The following is a 21,559-nucleotide window of genomic DNA, read 5'->3' as shown; positions in this document are numbered from 1 at the left end:
GTACATGAGAGAGTACAAGTACGTGAGAGAGTGCAAGTACGTGAGAGAGTACAAGTACGTGAGAGAGTACAAGTACGTGAGAGAGTACAAGTACGTGAGAGAGTGCAAGTACGTGAGAGAGTGCAAGTACGTGAGGGAGTACAAGTACGTGAGAGAGTACAAGTACATGAGAGAGTACAGGTACGTGAGAGAGTACAAGTACATGGGAGAGCACAAGTACGTGAGAGAGTACAAGTACGTGAGAGAGTGCAAGTACGTGAGAGAGTACAAGTACGTGAGAGAGTACAAGTACGTGAGAGAGTGCAAGTACATGAGAGAGTGCAAGTACGTGAGAGAGTGCAAGTACGTGAGAGAGTACAAGTACGTGAGAGAGTACAAGTACATGAGAGAGTACAAGTACGTGAGAGAGTACAAGTACGTGAGAGAGTGCAAGTACGTGAGAGAGTACAAGTACGTGAGAGAGTACAAGTACGTGAGAGAGTGCAAGTACGTGAGAGAGTACAAGTACGTGAGAGAGTACAAGTACATGAGAGAGTACAAGTACGTGAGAGAGTGCAAGTACGTGAGAGAGTACAAGTACGTGAGAGAGTGCAAGTACATGAGAGAGTACAAGTACGTGAGAGATTGCAAGTACGTGAGAGAGTACAAGTACATGAGAGAGTACAAGTACGTGAGAGAGTACAAGTACATGAGAGAGTACAAGTACATGAGAGAGTACAAGTACATGAGAGAGTACAAGTACGTGGGAGAGTACAAGTACATGAGAGAGTACAAGTACATGAGAGAGTACAAGTACATGAGAGAGTACAAGTACGTGAGAGAGTACAAGTACGTGAGAGAGTACAAGTACATGAGAGAGTACAAGTACATGAGAGAGTACAAGTACGTGGGAGAGTACAAGTACATACAAGTATATGAGGGAGTACAAGTACATACAAGCACATGAGGGAGTACAAGTACGTGAGGGAGTACAAGTACATACAAGTAAATGAGGGAGTACAAGTACATACAAGTACATGAGGGAGTACAAGTACATACAAGTACATGAGGGAGTACAAGTACATGAGAGAGTACAAGTACATACAAGTAAATGAGGGAGTACAAGTACATACAAGTACATGAGGGAGTACAAGTACATACAAGTACATGAGGGAGTACAAGTACGTGAGGGAGTACATATATAGATAGTATGTCTCAAACATACTTCTTAGTATACTAGAAGTTAGTATCATCAGGATAGTGTACGTACTAACTAGTAACTAATCCTCCACAGATAGTATGTCTCAAACATACTTCTCTTAGTATACTAGAAGTTAGTATCATCAGGATAGTGTACGTACTAACTAGTAACTAATCCTCCACAGATAGTATGTCTCAAACATACTTCTCTTAGTATACTAGAAGTTAGTATCATCAGGATAGTGTACGTACTAACTAGTAACTAATCCTCCACAGATAGTATGTCTCAAACATACTTCTCTTAGTATACTAGAAGTTAGTATCATCAGGATAGTGTATGTACTAACTAGTAACTAATCCTCCACAGATAGTACATCTCAAACATACTTCTCTTAGTATAGTAGAAGTTAGTATCATCAGGATAGTGTACGTACTAACTAGTAACTAATCCTCCACAGATAGTATGTCTCAAACATACTTCTCTTAGTATACTAGAAGTTAGTATCATCAGGATAGTGTACGTACTAACTAGTAACTAATCCTCCACAGATAGTATGTCTCAAACATACTTCTCTTAGTATACTAGAAGTTAGTATCATCAGGATAGTGTACGTACTAACTAGTAACTAATCCTCCACAGATAGTATGTCTCAAATCACACACTTCTCTTAGTATACTAGAAGTTAGTATCATCAGGATAGTGTCCGTACTAACTAGTAACTAATCCTCCACAGATAGTATGTCTCAAACATACTTCTCTTAGTATACTAGAAGTTAGTATCATCAGGATAGTGTACGTACTAACTAGTAAATAATCCTCCACAGATAGTATGTCTCAAACATACTTCTCTTAGTATACTAGAAGTTAGTATCATCAGGATAGTGTACGTACTAACTAGTAACTAATCCTCCACAGATAGTATGTCTCAAACATACTTCTCTTAGTATACTAGAAGTTAGTATCATCAGGATAGTGTACGTACTAACTAGTAACTAATCCTCCACAGATAGTATGTCTCAAACATACTTCTCTTAGTATACTAGAAGTTAGTATCATCAGGATAGTGTACGTACTAACTAGTAACTAATCCTCCACAGATAGTATGTCTCAAATCACATACTTCTCTTAGTATACTAGAAGTTAGTATGCATCAGGATAGTGTACGTACTAACTAGTAACTAATCCTCCACAGATAGTATGTCTCAAACATACTTCTCTTAGTATACTAGAAGTTAGTATCATCAGGATAGTGTACGTACTAACTAGTAACTAATCCTCCACAGATAGTATGTCTCAAACATACTTCTCTTAGTATACTAGAAGTTAGTTTCATCAGGATAGTGTACGTACTAACTAGTAACTAATCCTCCACAGATAGTATGTCTCAAACATACTTCTCTTAGTATACTAGAAGTTAGTATCATCAGGATAGTGTGCGTACTAACTAGTAACTAATCCTCCACAGATAGTATGTCTCAAACATACTTCTCTTAGTATACTAGAAGTTAGTATCATCAGGATAGTGTATGTACTAACTAGTAACTAATCCTCCACAGATAGTTTGTCTCAAACATACTTCTCTTAGTATACTAGAAGTTAGTATCATCAGGATAGTGTACGTACTAACTAGTAACTAATCCTCCACAGATAGTACATCTCAAACATACTTCTCTTAGTATACTAGAAGTTAGTATCATCAGGATAGTGTGCGTACTAACTAGTAACTAATCCTCCACAGATAGTATGTCTCAAACATACTTCTCTTAGTATACTAGAAGTTAGTATCATCAGGATAGTGTAGGTACTAACTAGTAACTAATCCTCCACAGATAGTATGTCTCAAATCACATACTTCTCTTAGTACACTAGAAGTTAGTATCATCAGGATAGTGTACGTACTAACTAGTAACTAATCCTCCACAGATAGTATGTCTCAAACATACTTCTCTTAGTATACTAGAAGTTAGTATGCATCAGGATAGTGTACATACTAACTAGTAACTAATCCTCCACAGATAGTATGTCTCAAACATACTTCTCTTAGTGTACTAGAAGTTAGTATCATCAGGATAGTGTACTTATTAACTAGTAACTAATCCTCCACAGATAGTTCAAATCAAACTCTGCTGCTACACACTAACAGGAAATGATGCGACAGCTTCTTCTTCTACTATTTAACGATGATTATAACCAGCTGTAGGAACACTAGCGACACCTGCTGGCAGCACGTTTGGCAAGTTTGGAAAAAGAAATAAAGAAAAAATATGAGAAACAAAATATTCATGCACACTGCAGACTACACACTACACACTGCACACTTCACAATGCACACTGCACATTACACACTGCACACTACACACTGCACACTACACACTGCACACTACAAACTACAAACTGCACACTACAAACTGCACACTTCACACTGCGCACTACAAACTGCACACTACAAACTGCACACTACAAACTGCACACTACACACTGCACACTACAAACTGCACACTACAAACTGCACACTACACACTGCACACTACACACTGCACACTACACACTGCACACTACAAACTGCACACTACACACTGCACACTACACACTACAAACTGCACACTACACACTGCACACTACACACTGCACACTACAAACTGCACACTACACACTGCACACTACACACTACAAACTGCACACTACACTCTGTACACTACACACTGCACACTACACACTACAAACTGCACACTACACACTGCGCACTACACACTGCACACTACACACTGCACACTACACACTGCACACTACACACTGCACACTACAAACTGCACACTACACACTGCACACTACAAACTGCACACTACAAATTGCACACTGCACACTACACACTACACACTGCACACTACACACTACACACTGCACACTGCACACTACACACTACACACTGCACACTACACACTGCACACTACACACTACACACTGCACACTACAAACTGCACACTACACACTGCACACTACACACTGCACACTACACACTACACACTGCACACTACAAACTGCACACTACACACTGCACACTACACACTGCACACTACACACTGCACACTACATACTGCACACTACACACTACACACTGCACACTACACACTACACACTGCACACTACACACTACACACTGCACACTACACACTGCACACTACACACTACAAACTGCACACTACACACTGCACACTACACACTGCACACTACACACTACACACTGCACACTACACACTGCACACTACAAACTGCACACTACACACTGCACACTACAAACTGCACACTACAAACTGCACACTGCACACTACACACTACACACTGCACACTACACACTGCACACTGCACACTGCACACTACACACTACACACTGCACACTGCACACTACACACTGCACACTACACACTGCACACTGCACACTACACACTACACACTGCACACTACACACTACACACTGCACACTGCACACTACACACTACACACTGCACACTACACACTGCACACTGCACACTGCACACTGCACACTGCACACTGCACACTGCACACTGCACACTACACACTGCACACTGCACACTACACACTGCACACTGCACACTACACACTGCACACTGCACACTACACACTGCACACTACAGGTGAGAATCGGGTCATGATGTTAAATGACTTTATTCACAAATATGTTACAAAATCGTTAAAAACCCTTAAAACAGGGAAACACTGTTCAGAGTGTGACCTTTGACCTCACACATCTGCTCCGACCCTGCATGTGTCGTGACCTCAGGCTGCAGGAGTCTGGACGGAAGGAAGAACAAATACTAGTTAAAAGACACGGTAAAAGTACTAGAGAGTGAAAGTACTAGAGTAAAGGTACTAGAGAGTTAAAGTACTACAGAGTTAAAGTACTAGAGAGTAAAAGTAATAGAGAGTTAAAGTACTAGAGAGTAAAAGTACTAAATTAAAGGTACTAGAGAATGAAAGTACTAGAGTAAAGGTACTAGAGAGTTAAAGTACTACAGAGTTAAAGTACTAGAGAGTAAAAGTACTAGATAGTTTAAGTACTAGAGAGTAAAAGTACTACAGAGTAAAAGTACTAAATTAAAGGTACTAGAGAATGAAAGTACTAGAGTAAAGGTACTAGAGAGTTAAAGTACTACAGAGTTAAAGTACTAGAGAGTAAAAGTACTAGATAGTTTAAGTACTAGAGAGTAAAAGTACTACAGAGTAAAAGTACTAAATTAAAGGTACTAGAGAATGAAAGTACTAGAGTAAAGGTACTAGAGAGTTAAAGTACTACAGAGTTAAAGTACTAGAGAGTAAAAGTACTAGAGAGTAAAAGTAATAGAGAGTTAAAGTACTAGAGTTAAAGTACTACAGAGTTAAAGTACTAGAGAGTTAAAGTACTAGAGAGTAAAAGTACTAAATTAAAGGTACTAGAGAATGAAAGTACTAGAGTAAAGGTACTAGAGAGTTAAAGTACTACAGAGTTAAAGTACTAGAGAGTAAAAGTAATAGAGAGTTAAAGTACTAGAGAGTAAAAGTACTAGAGAGTAAAAGTAATAGAGAGTTAAAGTACTAGAGAGTAAAAGTACTAGAGAGTAAAAGTACTAAAGTAAAGGTACTAGAGAGTAAAGGTACTACACACCTAAAGTACTCGCGTCGGTCTAGTTCAGTTGTTTGTGCAGTTCCAGCTCTGGCCAGAGGGGGTTCCATTGGAACCTGAAGGACAGGAAGCTGTGAGTCAGCTGACAGGAAGTGACATCATAGGTGTCTCACCGTAACGTCCCTCAAACAGGCGAGTGTCGAGTCAGGAGCTCCAGTCGTCCGTGGACCCGGACCATGTACAGACACGTGTACTCCAGGTTCCCCCAGTTGTTGTGAACTTTGACCTCCATGAACTTGAAGACCTTGTCCTGGTGGTTCTGTGAGTCACGAGTCACACACGAGTCACACACTCCATCGAGGACAAGATAAGACTCTCTGACTCACGGGTATCTTGAAGACCTGGACCGACTTCCCCTCATCGTCGTACGTGAAGTTTCCCAGAAACGTTCCGACCCGGTTCAGATCCACAAAGCCCTGGAAGACATGGGACACGTTTGGAGGCTGCAGACCACCTGTGGACCCGACCTATGGACCCGACCTGTGGACGCCCCTCCAGGTCACCGGAGACTCACGTTGACAGAGAACTCTCTGGGGGCGCTGGGGATGGCGTGGTTGACCGACTCACGCCTGCTGATGTGGCCCAGAGCCAGGTGGTGCACGTGGACCGGGTACGGCAGCGAGATGAGCAGTTGTCCCGCCGAACCCAGGAAGGGCCAGCACTGACCCGGGACCAGTTCGGCTCTTCCCTGTGTAGACCAGGACCAGAGGTTTAGGAGGGACGAGAACCAGAAGAGGATCTACACCACCAAGTCGTCTAGGATCTAGTCCCACCTGGATGGTTGTTTTGGGGCTCTGGGCTGGGTGGTACTTGGGGAAAATGCCGAGGTACCAGTTGATCGGAGGGCCCAGGTAAGTGCTCGAGGACCGGCACAGGACGATGTCAGCACCTGAGGAGAGACAGATGTGAGACTCCTGAGTCACGGGGGGACGGGCAGGACATACCGAGGCTCTCCAGGGCATAGTTCTCCAGCAGGTCCTGGGGGTCCGGGACAAGGTCCAAGTGTCGCCTCAGTATCTGCAGCTCGTGCTCTAACTCGCTCACCCTCCGGTCCAGAACCACCAACCGCTCGGCCATCTTGTGGGACTCGTGGAAGACGGTGGTTGGCGCCGACGGCAGACTCAGGAAGGTCGAGTCTTGGGAAAAGTCCCAGAACTTGGAAGCCGGAGTAAAAAGAAGACCTGGAACATCAAAAGACCCGCATCAAAGATCCGGTCCAGCCTGTGAAGAGTCACCGATGGGACTCAGTGTGAGTCGTGAGTCACGTACACAGCAGGACCAGCAGCAGAGTCAAGGACAGCAGGACCAGGGAGTGAAGCTCCCAACACGACGGGACCTGAAGGTCCATCTCAGAGTCGAACCAGTCGGACTCGACCACGTCCTCGTTGTTGTTCTCGTCCTTTTGGAGCTGATGACGTCTTCGTTTACGACTCTTGAACACTCTGATGATGACACAAGTACACACATCAACACACATCAACACACATCAACACACACATCAACACACATCAACACACACATCAACACACACATCAACAAATATGAACACACATCAACACACATCAACACACACATCAACACACACATCAACAAATATGAACACACATCAACACACATCAACACACATCAACACACATCAACACACATCAACACACACATCAACACACACATCAACACACATCAACACACACATCAACACACATCAACACACAAACCCACATAAACACACACATGGACACATGTGAACACACACATCAACACACATATGGACACATATGAACACACACATCAACACACATAAACACACATATGGACACATATGAACACACACATCAACACACATAAACACACACATGGACACATATGAACACACACATCAACACAAATATGGATACATATGAACACACACATCAACACACATAAACACACATAAACACACATAAACACACATAAACACACACATGGACACATATGAACACACATCAACTCCGGTTCCGGTGAGCCTTTAATCTGCTGCTACGAACCTGAGCTCCTGCAATAATTGCCAAAAACAGTAGTTTTAACGACTACTTGTCCGGATATTCTGCTCACATCACTAAAGATATGTATCAACATCAGGATCTATGATCGTGATGCTCAGGGATCTGTTGACTTCTTACAATGAGATGGTGGAAACTGTTAGATCTGATTACATCACAAAACTGGTAGCAGCAAAGTGTTGTTTGACACGATTAATTCTCTCGTGTCTCCTGCTCCTCAAATCATGTCTTCTGTGAAGCTGACAGCAATGATTGTTGAGGTTTTTACTCAAAACATTAAATTAATCAAAGAGAAAATCTCTCCCTCTTTGTTTGGAACCCCTACTGTCTCTGAGCCCCTCTCCTCCTCTTGGTCTTCCTTCACTGCTGTATCTTTCATCACTAGTGAACAAGATGAAACCCTCCTCTTGCTCAGATGACGTCCTTCCTTGTAGGCTCTTCATCAAAGTATTTGATGTAATTGACCCCTGAGTTACCAATATGGTGAACCTCTCCCTTTCCACAGGGTTTTTAATGCATTTGAACCATTGTGGAGCCTTTGCTCAAAAAGCCAGACTTAGACCCGACTAACCTCAGTCATTTCAGGCCTATTTCTAATCTTCATTCTTGTCCAAGATCTTGGAGAAGGTGGTTCACAAACATGAACACACATGTACACAAACATCAACACACACATCAACACACACATCAACAACATGAACATACACATGAACATACATGTACACACACATGAACACACACACAAACACACACATGAACACACACATGAACACACACATGAACACACACACAAACACACACATGAACACACACATGAACACACACATGAACACACACACAAACACACACATGAACACACACATGAACACACACACAAACACACACATGAACACACACATGAACACACACATGAACACACACACAAACACACACATGAACACACACATGAACACACACATGAACACACACACAAACACACACATGAACACACACATGAACACACACATGAACACACACACAAACACACACATGAACACACACATGAACACACACACAAACACACACATGAACACACACATGAACACACACATGAACACACATGAACACACACACAAACACACACATGAACACACACATGAACACACACATGAACACACACATGAACACACACACAAACACACACATGAACACACACATGAACACACACACAAACACACACATGAACACACACACAAACACACACATGAACACACACATGAACACACACACAAACACACACATGAACACACACATGAACACACACATGAACACACACACAAACACACACACAAACACACACACAAACACACACATGAACACACACACGAACACACACACAAACACACACACAAACACACACACAAACACACACACAAACACACACACAAACACACACATGAACACACACACAAACACACACATGAACACACACACGAACACACACACGAACACACACACGAACACGCACAAACACACACATGAACACACACAAACACACACATGAACACACACATGAACACACACACGAACACACACACGAACACACACAAACACACACATGAACACACACAAACACACACATGAACACACACACAAACACACACATGAACACACACATGAACACACACATGAACACACACACAAACACACACATGAACACACACATGAACACACACATGAACACACATGAACACACACACGAACACACATGAACACACACATGAACACACACATGTACACACACATGAACACACACATGAACACACACATGTACACACACATGAACACACATGTACACACACATGAACACACACATGAACACACACATGTACACACACATGAACACACACATGAACACACACGAACACACACACACAAACACACACAAACACACACATGAACACACACACAAACACACACACAAACACACACATGAACACACACAAACACACACATGAACACACACATGAACACACACAAACATACACACGAACACACACATGAACACACACAAACACACACACAAACACACACATGAACACACACACAAACATACACACAAACACACATATGAACACACACATGAACACACACATGAACACACACATGAACACACACACAAACACAAACACACACACAAACACACACACACAAACACACATATGAACACACACATGAACACACACACAAACACACACATGAACACACACATGAACACACACACAAACACACACACAAACACAAACACACACACATGAACACACACATGAACACACACATGAACACACACATGAACACACACACACACAAACACACACACAAACACAAACACACACACAAACACACACACGAACACCAACACACACACAAACACACACACGAACACAAACACACACACACAAACACACACATGAACACACACACAAACACACACCTGAACAATCTTTCCTTGTAAAAAACGGTCCTCAGACCGGTGTTGTCATAGTAACCGTTGGTGGTCAGACGAGGACTCCTCCTCAGCACCATGACTGAAAGACACGAGAGAAGATCAGACGCTGATTATTGATCATCAACGTCCATCATAACATTATGACCACCTCAGGTAGGTGGTCATAATGTTATGGCCCATGATGCAAAAGTGAGACAAAGTGTCAGTCAAACGTCTGTTTCTCTCTCGCTCGCTGACATGGCGCCCTCTGGAGGCAGGTGTGTTATTATGGGATGTCGGGCGTCACACAGCAACATTGTTCACACGTGTGACGTCGACTCGCTCGCTGCCCTCATATAGACGTGTCGTCATCAAAGTCTTTAAAGACGCCGTCCAATCAAAGAGCAGCTCGCCTGACCTCTGTGACCTCTGTGACCTCTGTGACCTCTGTGACCTCTGTGACCTGAACGACTAAGACTCGAACGACTTGAGAGACTCGAACGACCTGAGAGACTCGAACGACTTGAAAGACTTGAGAGACTTGAAAGACTCGAACGACTTGAGAGACTCGAACGACTTGAGAGACTCGAACGACTTGAGAGACTCGAATGACTTGAGAGACTCGAACGACTTGAGAGACTTGAACGACTTGAAAGACTCGAACGACTTGAGAGACTCGAACGACTTCAGAGACTCGAATGACTTGAGAGACTCGAATGACTTGAGAGACTCGAACGACTTGAGAGACTCGAACGACTTGAGAGACTCGAATGACTTGAGAGACTCGAACGACTTGAGAGACTCGAACGACTTGAGAGACTCGAATGACTTGAGAGACTCGAACGACTTGAGAGACTTGAACGACTTGAAAGACTCGAACGACTTGAGAGACTCGAACGACTTCAGAGACTCGAATGACTTGAGAGACTCGAATGACTTGAGAGACTCGAACGACTTGAGAGACTCGAACGACTTGAGAGACTCGAACGACTTGAGAGACTCGAATGACTTGAGAGACTCGAACGACTTGAGAGACTTGAACGACTTGAAAGACTCGAACGACTTGAGAGACTCGAACGACTTCAGAGACTCGAATGACTTGAGAGACTCGAATGACTTGAGAGACTCGAACGACTTGAGAGACTTGAACGACTTGAGAGACTCGAATGACTTGAGAGACTCGAACGACTTGAGAGACTTGAACGACTTGAAAGACTCGAACGACTTGAGAGACTTGAACGACTTCAGAGACTCGAATGACTTGAGAGACTCGAACGACTTGAGAGACTTGAACGACTTGAAAGACTCGAACGACTTGAGAGACTCGAACGACTTGAGAGACTCGAATGACTTGAGAGACTCGAACGACTTGAGAGACTCGAACGACTTGAGAGACTCGAACGACTTGAGAGACTCGAACGACTTGAGAGACTCGAACGACTTGAGAGACTTGAACGACTTGAGAGACTTGAAAGACTCGAACGACTTGAGAGACTTGAACGACTTGAGAGACTTGAAAGACTCGAACGACTTGAGAGACTCGAACGACTTGAGAGACTTGAACGACTTGAGAGACTCGAACGACTTGAGAGACTTGAACGACTTGATAGACTCGAACGACTTGAGAGACTTGAACGACTTGAGAGACTCGAACGACTTCAGAGACTTGAACGACTTGAGAGACCCGAACGACTTGAGAGACTCGAACGACTTCAGAGACTCGAACGACTTGAGAGACCCGAACGACTTGAGAGACTCGAACGACTTCAGAGACTCGAACGACTTGAGAGACTCGAACGACTTGAGAGACTTGAACGACTTGAGAGACTTGAAAGACTCGAACGACTTGAGAGACTCGAACGACTTGAGAGACTCGAACGACTTGAGAGACTCGAACGACTTGAGAGACTCGAACGACTTGAGAGACTCGAACGACTTGAGAGACTCGAACGACTTGAGAGACTCGAACGACTTGAGAGACTTGAAAGACTCGAACGACTTGAGAGACTCGAACGACTTGAGAGACTCGAACGACTTGAGAGACTCGAACGACTTGAGAGACTCGAACGACTTGAGAGACTTGAACGACTTCAGAGACTCGAACGATTGAGAGACTTGAACGAATTGAGAGACTTGAACGACTTCAGAGACTCGAACGACTTGAGAGACTGGAACGACATGAGAGACTCGAATGACTTCAGAGACTCGAACGACTTCAGAGACTCGAACGACTTGAGAGACTTGAACGACTTCAGAGACTCGAACGACTTGAGAGACTGGAACGACATGAGAGACTCGAATGACTTGAGAGACTCGAACGACTTGAGAGACTCGAACGACTTGAGAGACTTGAAAGACTCGAACGACTTGAGAGACTCGAACGACTTGAGAGACTTGAACGACTTGATAGACTCGAACGACTTCAGAGACTTGAACGACTTCAGAGACTCGAACGACTTGAGAGACTTGAACGACTTGAGAGACTTGAACGACTTCAGAGACTCGAACGACTTGAGAGACTCGAACGACTTCAGAGACTCGAACGACTTCAGAGACTCGAACGACTTAAGAGACTTGAACGACTTCAGAGACTCGAACGACTTCAGAGACTCGAACGACATGAGAGACTCGAATGACTTCAGAGACTCGAACGACTTGAGAGACTTGAACGACATGAGAGACTCGAATGACTTCAGAGACTCGAACGACTTGAGAGACTTGAACGACATGAGAGACTCGAATGACATGAGAGACTCGAACGACTTGAGAGACTCGAACGACTTCAGAGACTTGAACGACTTGAGAGACTTGAACGACTTGAGAGACTCGAACGACTTCAGAGACTTGAACGACTTGAGAGACTCGAACGACTTCAGAGACTCGAACGACTTCAGAGACTTGAACGACTTCAGAGACTTGAACGACTTGAGAGACTCGAACGACTTCAGAGACTCGAACAACTTCAGAGACTCTAACGACTTCAGAGACTCGAACGACTTCAGAGACTTGAACGACTTGAGAGACTCGAACGACTTCAGAGACTCGAACGACTTGAGAGACTTGAACGACTTGAGAGACTTGAAAGACTCGAACGACTTGAGAGACTCGAACGACTTGAGAGACTCGAACGACTTGAGAGACTTGAACGACTTGAGAGACTCGAACGACTTGAGAGACTCGAACGACTTGAGAGACTCGAACGACTTGAGAGACTCGAACGACTTGAGAGACTCGAACGACTTGAGAGACTTGAAAGACTCGAACGACTTGAGAGACTCGAACGACTTGAGCGACTTGAACGACTTGAGAGACTCGAACGACTTGAGAGACTTGAACGACTTGAGAGACTCGAACGACTTGAGAGACTTGAACGACTTGAGAGACTCGAACGACTTCAGAGACTTGAACGACTTGAGAGACTCGAACGACTTGAGAGACTCGAACGACTTGAGAGACTCGAACGACTTGAGAGACTTGAAAGACTCGAACGACTTGAGAGACTCGAACGACTTGAGCGACTTGAACGACTTGAGAGACTCGAACGACTTGAGAGACTTGAACGACTTGAGAGACTCGAACGACTTGAGAGACTTGAACGACTTGAGAGACTCGAACGACTTCAGAGACTCGAACGACTTGAGAGACTCGAACGACTTGAGAGACCCGAACGACTTGAGAGACTCGAACGACTTCAGAGACTCGAACGACTTGAGAGACTCGAACGACTTGAGAGACTCGAACGACTTGAGAGACTTGAACGACTTGAGATACTTGAAAGACTCGAACGACTTGAGAGACTCGAACGACTTGAGAGACTCGAACGACTTGAGAGACTCGAACGACTTGAGAGACTCGAACGACTTGAGAGACTTGAACGACTTGAGAGACTTGAAAGACTCGAACGACTTGAGAGACTCGAACGACTTGAGAGACTCGAACGACTTGAGAGACTTGAACGACTTCAGAGACTCGAACGATTGAGAGACTTGAACGACTTCAGAGACTCGAACGACTTGAGAGACTTGAACGACATGAGAGACTCGAACGACTTGAAAGACTCGAACGACTTGAGAGACTCGAACGACTTGAGAGACTCGAACGACTTGAGAGACTTGAACGACTTGAAAGACTCGAACGACTTGAGAGACTCGAACGACTTGAGAGACTCGAACGACTTGAGAGACTTGAAAGACTTGAAAGACTCGAACGACTTGAGAGACTCGAACGACTTGAGAGACTTGAAAGACTTGAAAGACTCGAACGACTTGAGAGACTTGAAAGACTTGAAAGACTCGAACGACTTGAAAGACTTGAAAGACTTGAAAGACTTGAAAGACTCGAACGACTTGAGAGACTCGAACGACTTGAGAGACTTGAAAGACTTGAAAGACTCGAACGACTTGAGAGACTTGAAAGACTCGAACGACTTGAGAGACTTGAACGACCTGAGAGACTTGAACGACTTGAGAGACTTGAACGACTTGAGAGACTCGAACGACTTCAGAGACTTGAACGACTTGAGAGACTCGAACGACCTGAGAGACTTGAACGACTTCAGAGACTTGAACGACTTCAGAGACTTGAACGACCTGAGAGACTCGAACGACTTCAGAGACTTGAACGACTTCAGAGACTTGAACGACCTGAGAGACTCGAACGACTTGAGAGACTCGAACGACTTGAGAGACTTGAACAACTTGAGAGACTTGAACGACTTCAGAGACTCGAACGACTTCAGAGACTTGAACGACTTGAGAGACTTGAACGACTTCAGAGACTCGAACGACTTGAGAGACTTGAACGACTTGAGAGACTTGAACGACTACAGAGACTCGAACGACTTCAGAGGCTTGAACGACTTCAGAGACTTGAACGACTACAGAGACTCGAACGACTTCAGAGACTTGAACGACTTCAGAGACTTGAACGACTTCAGAGACTCGAACGACATAAGAGACTTGAACGACTTCAGAGACTTGAACGAGAGACTTGAACGACTTCAGAGACTTGAACGAGAGACTTGAACGACATAAGAGACTTGAACGACTTCAGAGACTTGAACGAGAGACTTGAACGACATAAGAGACTTGAACGAGAGACTTGAACCACCTTGAGAGACTCGAATGACTTGAGTTACACACACACACACACTGGTCCACGACCTGCTCACCTGGGCTCCGGCAGGGGAGGGGGCGGGGTCAGGAGTCTCTGCAGGGAGGCGACGAGGAGGCGCAGGTGAGCGAAAGGCTCCATGGATGACAGGTGTCACTCACAGGTGTCACTCACAGGTGAACATCACTCAACATCCAAACATGTGAGGCGTGTGATTCAGACGAGAAGGTGACGCTGCAGCCTCACCTGCTCTTTTAACCCTGAGCTGACCTTTCATCTCACACACCTTAGTGATGTCATCAGAGCCTCTTATCACTTTATCCAGTCAAGATGTTCCTGGTGGTGATGATGATGATGAAGATGATGAAGATGATGATGATGATGATGAAGATGAAGATGAAAATGATGATGAAGATGAAGATGATGAAGATGAAGAAGATGATGATGAAGATGAAAATGATGATGAAGATGATGATGAAGATGATGATGATGATGAAGATGATGATGATGATGATGAAGATGATGATGAAGATGATGAAGATGAAGAAGATGATGATGAAGATGAAAATGATGATGAAGATGATGAAGAAGATGATGATGAAAATGATGATGATGATGAAGATGATGATGAAGATGATGAAGATGAAGAAGATGATGATGAAGATGAAAATGATGATGAAGATGATGATGAAGATGATGATGATGATGAAGATGATGATGATGATGATGAAGATGATGATGAAGATGATGAAGATGAAGAAGATGATGATGAAGATGAAAATGATGATGAAGATGATGAAGAAGATGATGATGAAGATGATGATGATGATGAAGATGATGATGATGATGATGAAGATGATGATGAAGATGATGAAGATGAAGAAGATGATGATGAAGATGAAAATGATGATGAAGATGATGAAGAAGATGATGATGAAAATGATGATGATGATGCAGATGAAGATGATGATGATGATGATGAAAATGATGAAGATAATGATGAAGAAGATGATGATGATGAAGATGATGATGAAGAAGATGATGAAGATGATGATGATGAAGATGATGATAAAGATGATGATGAAGATGATGATGATGAAGATGATGATGAAAATGATGAAGATGATGATGATGAAGATGATGATGAAGAAGATGATGAAGATGATGATGATGAAGATGATGATAAAGATGATGATGAAGATGATGATGATGATGAAGATGATGAAGATGATGATAAAGATGATGATGAAGATGATGATGAAGATGAAGATGTTACAGCAAACACTCTTGGTGTAACTTATAGAAACATCATCAGTAGTTTATGTAGAACTTTATTGATCCTCAGGAGAAATAGTTTTTTTTTTCAAATATCCACAGAAAATACAGCAATTTTTCATTAAAAAAAAAAAAATAAGAACAAAGAGAAATAAAGAACAAGATGATACGATCTAAGTCTAAAGATAAAGAACAAGATCAAAGAAAAAGAACAAGACAAAGATACAAAGACTAACATTCTGGTCTCTCAACAGACACCTTCGCCCAGGTGACCCGGTCAGGGTTGATCAGGCTTGTGTCTCAGTGGCTTCTTCAGTCCACGGATCTCTGGCTTGATCCACAGACACCTTGACGCTTTTTCTGCGTCGCTGATGAAGATAGAGGTCTCTGGTCCTCATGTGCCTTCACTCCCATCATCTTGAGAGCCGGATGATGAGGACGACGAACCCTCTGCACCGGACCTCCACTGGGTTGCATTCGCCTGCCAGCTCCTCATACTTGACCCCCGTCCTCTCGAAGGCCTCCTCCATCCGGTCTTCCCAGGGGACAGTCAGCTCCAGCAGGACCACCTGCTTTGTTGTTTCAGACACCAGGACTATGTCCGGCCTGAGATAGGTCAGCGCGATGATCAGGGAACTTGAGCTGGTCTTCCTAGGTGCACCTTCAGCTGCCAGTCCAGCCCCCCTGCTTGAGTCCTACTCTGCTGTGGCTTCTCTCCAGCTCTGACTGTTGGTTGTTGATGTTTGCTGGTGGAGATCCCGGTGCTGATGACTTCTGCAATGACCTGCAGCACCTGGTCATGGCGCCAACGGTAACGTCCATCTCCAAGTGCAGGTGGGCAGCAGCTCAGGATGAGCTCCAACGATCCAGCTTCCTTACAGAGGGGGCACAGTGGGGTCTCGGCTAAGCCCCAGCGGAAGAGGTTGGATGGTCTTGGGAGTACAAAGTACACAGACTGTATGAGGAACTTGATCCAATGTGGCTCAGATCTCCATAGATCTGACCACGAGATCTTCCGGTCAGCTTCCTCTTCCCATCGGGTCCATGCTGCCGCATCCCTACGGTCCTACTGCAGCTTCCTCCACCCCTGCTCGGACCTACTCCTGGAGCAGCTGTTGCCTCTCTTTTCCCTGGGACTTGTAGCGAGGTCTTGGGTTACTTCCGAGACCTACCTGTCCAGATGCCACTGTTCCCACCAGCTCACTGTGTCGCAGCCGTGCCTCGGCCTGGTTGACAGCCTGCTGAGCCTCCACTTCTGCACCTGCCCAGGAGACCTTGTCGGTGGAAGAGGTAGGTAGAACTCCCTGTACAGCAGCACCTCTATGGCTCGGGGAACCATAAACTCCTCTGTCAGACTACTGAAGGGCAGTTTTAGTTTGTTTCCCCCGTACAGGGCAGTGCTGCTGAGGCTTCTGAAGGTCCGACCACCTCCTGAGGAAACAGCTGACTTTCCCCTCGAAGCACTCGATGGTGATCATCTTCATACACCAGCAGTGGCCAGAGGAGTCGTGAGAAGATGCCGTGCTGGTAGATCCAGGCTTTAAACTTATCCCCCCTTGGGAGGCAGCTACTCTGCCTACTTTCCATCAGGCTGTGGATTGTCCCACCAGGAATAACAGGACAATTGACCTTCTTTATTCCAACTTGAAGGACGCCTACAGAACCAAACCTCTTCCTCCACTTGGAAGGTCCGATCATAACCTGGTCCACCTTCAGTCACAGTACATGCCTCTGGTGCAGAGACAGACTGTGACTACTAAGACAATCAGAAAGTTGACACCAGCTGTGGAGGACGCCATCAGAGACTGCTTTGAAACAACAGACTGGGATGTGCTGCTGAGGTCTCATGAGGACATCGAGGGTCAGACACACTGTCTAACAGATTATTTAAATTTCTGCTTGGACGTTGTCGCCCCTACTAAGACTGTCCGCTGTTACCCTAATAATAAACCGTGGGTAACAAAGGAGGTCAAGGATGTCCTGAACAGGAAGAAAGTGGCATTCAGGAGCAGAGACAGGGACGCCATGAGGTCAGCTCAGCAGGAGGTGAAGCTTGAGGGAGGCAAAGGACACCTACAGGAGGAGGTTGGAGGAGAAGCTGAGCCGAGAAGAAATAAGAGAGTCTGGGATGGTGTTAAAACCATCACTGGACACAAGACCAAGGCCTCTCTGACTGCAGTGGACACGCTGGAGGAGGCAAATGGTCTGAACAACTTTTTCAACAGGTTTGAGCAGGTGACCTCACCCTCACTGCTGCCCGCCTCAGGACCTGCCCCAACTTCTTGTGCCCCCCCAGCTCCACACAACCACTTCCCAGCTTCACCTCACTCCAGGTATAGGATGTACTTCGGAGGATTCACGTCTGACACATCACGTCTGACACTATGGTGTGCAGTACAGGAGCACCTCAGGGGACAGTACTGGCCCCTCTCCTCTTCACCATCGACACTTCAGACTTCTGCTACAACTCAGAGCTGAGTCTCGTCCAGAAGTATGCTGACGACACTGCCATTGTTGGATGCATCAGGGACAACAGCGAAGACGAGTATAGGAGTCTGATACGTGACTTTGTGGACTGGAGTGAGAGGAACCACTTGCAGCTGAACATCTCAAAGACCAAGGAGCTGGTCTTGGACTTTGGGAGGTCCAGGACAAAGCCACGTCCAGTGTCCATCAGAGGCGATGAGGTGGAGATAGTGGACAACTATAAGTACCTCGGCGTGTGGATGGACAGTAAACTGGTCCTGCAACACAGACCATGTATATAAGAAGGTTCAGAGTAGAAGTACTTTCTGAGGAGGCTTCCATCATTTAATATCTGCAAGAAGCTCCTCTGCATGTTCTACCAGTCTGTGGTGGCCAGTGTTCTATGCTGTGGTGTGTTGGGGTGGAAATGTGTCCAAGAGGAGGTCAACAGGTCAACAGGTCAACAGGTTGATCAGGAGGGCTGGTTCTGTGGTTGGAATGAAGCTGTACTCACTGGTGACAGTTGCTGAGAGGAGATCATTGAACAAACTACTGTCCATCATGATGATGACAGTCATCCTCTGAACACTGTCATCAGTGAGCAGAGAAGCAGATGAAGCACGAATGCTCCTCCCATGATGCAACACTAATAGACTCAGGGACTCATTCATCCCTCGGGCTATTAAATGGTACAATTCTGAGTTCGGGGGCAGAAGTGAAAGTATCTGGATGTTCTATGTTAGTCTTTGTATCCTTTGTTGTTTTTCTTTGACCTATGTTCTTTCTCTTTATCTTTAGACTTAGATGGTTATATCTTGTTCTTTATCTTCATCTTTAGACTTAGATTGTTTCATCTTGTTCTTTATCTTCATCTTTAGACTTAGATTGTTTCATCTTGTTCTTCCTCTTTATGTTCTTCTTCTTATTTTATTTTTTATGTATTAATTTTTATTGTTTATGAAAAATTGCTGGCTACTGGTAAAAAACAATTTCCCGAAGGAGACATCCTGAGGGATCGATAAAGTTTTACCTTACCTTACCTTAGCTTCCCAAATCCTGGCTTCTCTCTCACGGTTGGATCCAGACACCCATCGTGAAGAGTTACCTTCTGTTACCTTCATCACCACCAGTGACCTGGACTTGGCTTGAAGTCCATCCGTGCCCGACTAATAAGAGGCTCCAGGCCTTGCAGGATCCATCTACAGCCCGGGACCGAGGTTGAAGTCACTGTCATCCATAACTGCTCTGAGGGGCCTCTGGCTCTGCTGGCTTCACCTCCATATTCAAGGCCAACATTATCACCCAAGTAGTGCACAATAGTGATGATGATTCTCCAGCCGATGAGGTCCCTGGTGTCGTTGTAGTTTCTACCAGTTTGTGTGGGATAGACCCATCTTTTGATAGACCCCATCTTTTGATAGACCCCATCTTTTGATACTTTTGATAGACCCATCTTTTGATAGACCCATCTTTTGATAGACCCTCTTTTGATAGACCCCATCTTTTGATAGACCCCATCTTTTGATACTTTTGATAGACCCATCTTTTGATAGACCCATCTTTTGATAGACCCTCTTTTGATAGACCCCATCTTTTGATACTTTTGATAGACCCATCTTTTGATAGACCCATCTTTTGATAGACCCCATCTTTTGATAGACCCATCTTTTGATAGACCCCATCTTTTGATAGACCCCATCTTTTGATACTTTTGATAGACCCATCTTTTGATAGACCCATCTTTTGATAGACCCCATCTTTTGATAGACCCCATCTTTTGATACTTTTGATAGACCCATCTTTTGATAGACCCATCTTTTGATAGACCCCATCTTTTGATAGACCCCATCTTTTGATACTTTTGATAGACCCATCTTTTGATAGACCATCTTTTGATAGACCCATCTTTTGATAGACCCATCTTTTGATAGACCATCTTTTGATAGACCCATCTTTTGATAGACCCATCTTTTGATAGACCCATCTTTTGATATACCCATCTTTTGATAGACCATCTTTTGATAGACCCATCTTTTGATAGACCCATCTTTTGATAGACCCCATCTTTTGATAGACCCCATCTTTTGATACTTTTGATAGACCCATCTTTTGATAGACCCATCTTTTGATAGACCCCATCTTTTGATAGACCCCATCTTTTGATACTTTTGATAGACCCATCTTTTGATAGACCCATCTTTTGATAGACCCATCTTTTGATAGACCCCATCTTTTGATAGACCATCTTTTGATAGACCCATCTTTTGATAGACCCCATCTTTTGATAGACCATCTTTTGATAGACCCATCTTTTGATAGACCCCATCTTTTGATAGACCATC

At 44.3% G+C, this 21,559-nt stretch overlaps 1 protein-coding gene and 1 pseudogene across 1 annotated transcript; both read right to left on the bottom strand.

Moving 5' to 3' along the window:
• Positions 1–5,840: 5,840 nt before the first annotated feature.
• On the bottom strand, positions 5,841–10,462 carry LOC148066902 (SUN domain-containing protein 1-like). The gene is made up of 8 exons (XM_087806230.1): positions 10,371–10,462; positions 7,128–7,300; positions 6,803–7,039; positions 6,632–6,747; positions 6,373–6,546; positions 6,185–6,274; positions 5,972–6,117; positions 5,841–5,914 (listed from the first exon to the last, which is right to left on the bottom strand). Exons 1-7 carry the CDS (start codon positions 10,460–10,462, stop codon positions 5,983–5,985), a joined length of 1,017 nt encoding a protein of 338 aa, XP_087662356.1. The 3' UTR covers positions 5,841–5,914; positions 5,972–5,982.
• Positions 10,463–17,164: 6,702 nt separating this feature from the next.
• LOC148066901 (uncharacterized) lies at positions 17,165–18,338 on the bottom strand (annotated as a pseudogene).
• Between the last annotated feature and the right edge of the window lie 3,221 nt (positions 18,339–21,559).

The sequence above is a fragment of the Callionymus lyra genome, chromosome 13 (assembly GCF_982586985.1).
Source record: "Callionymus lyra chromosome 13, fCalLyr1.hap1.1, whole genome shotgun sequence".
NCBI lineage: Eukaryota > Metazoa > Chordata > Actinopteri > Syngnathiformes > Callionymidae > Callionymus > Callionymus lyra.
The sequence above is the reverse complement of the archived record's forward strand: the minus strand, read 5'-3'. Positions and strand labels throughout refer to the sequence as shown.

Excerpts from the sequence above, each read along its gene's own strand:
- LOC148066902 (XM_087806230.1), bottom strand. The coding sequence starts at position 10,462 with ATGGTGCTGAGGAGGAGTCCTCGTCTGACCACCAACGGTTACTATGAC. Across the intron at positions 7,040-7,127 it reads TCTGCTGCTGGTCCTGCTGT|GTCTTCTTTTTACTCCGGCT; the intron begins GTACGTGACTCA and ends TTGATGTTCCAG. Across the intron at positions 6,547-6,631 it reads GCCCCAAAACAACCATCCAG|GGAAGAGCCGAACTGGTCCC; the intron begins GTGGGACTAGAT and ends TGGTCTACACAG.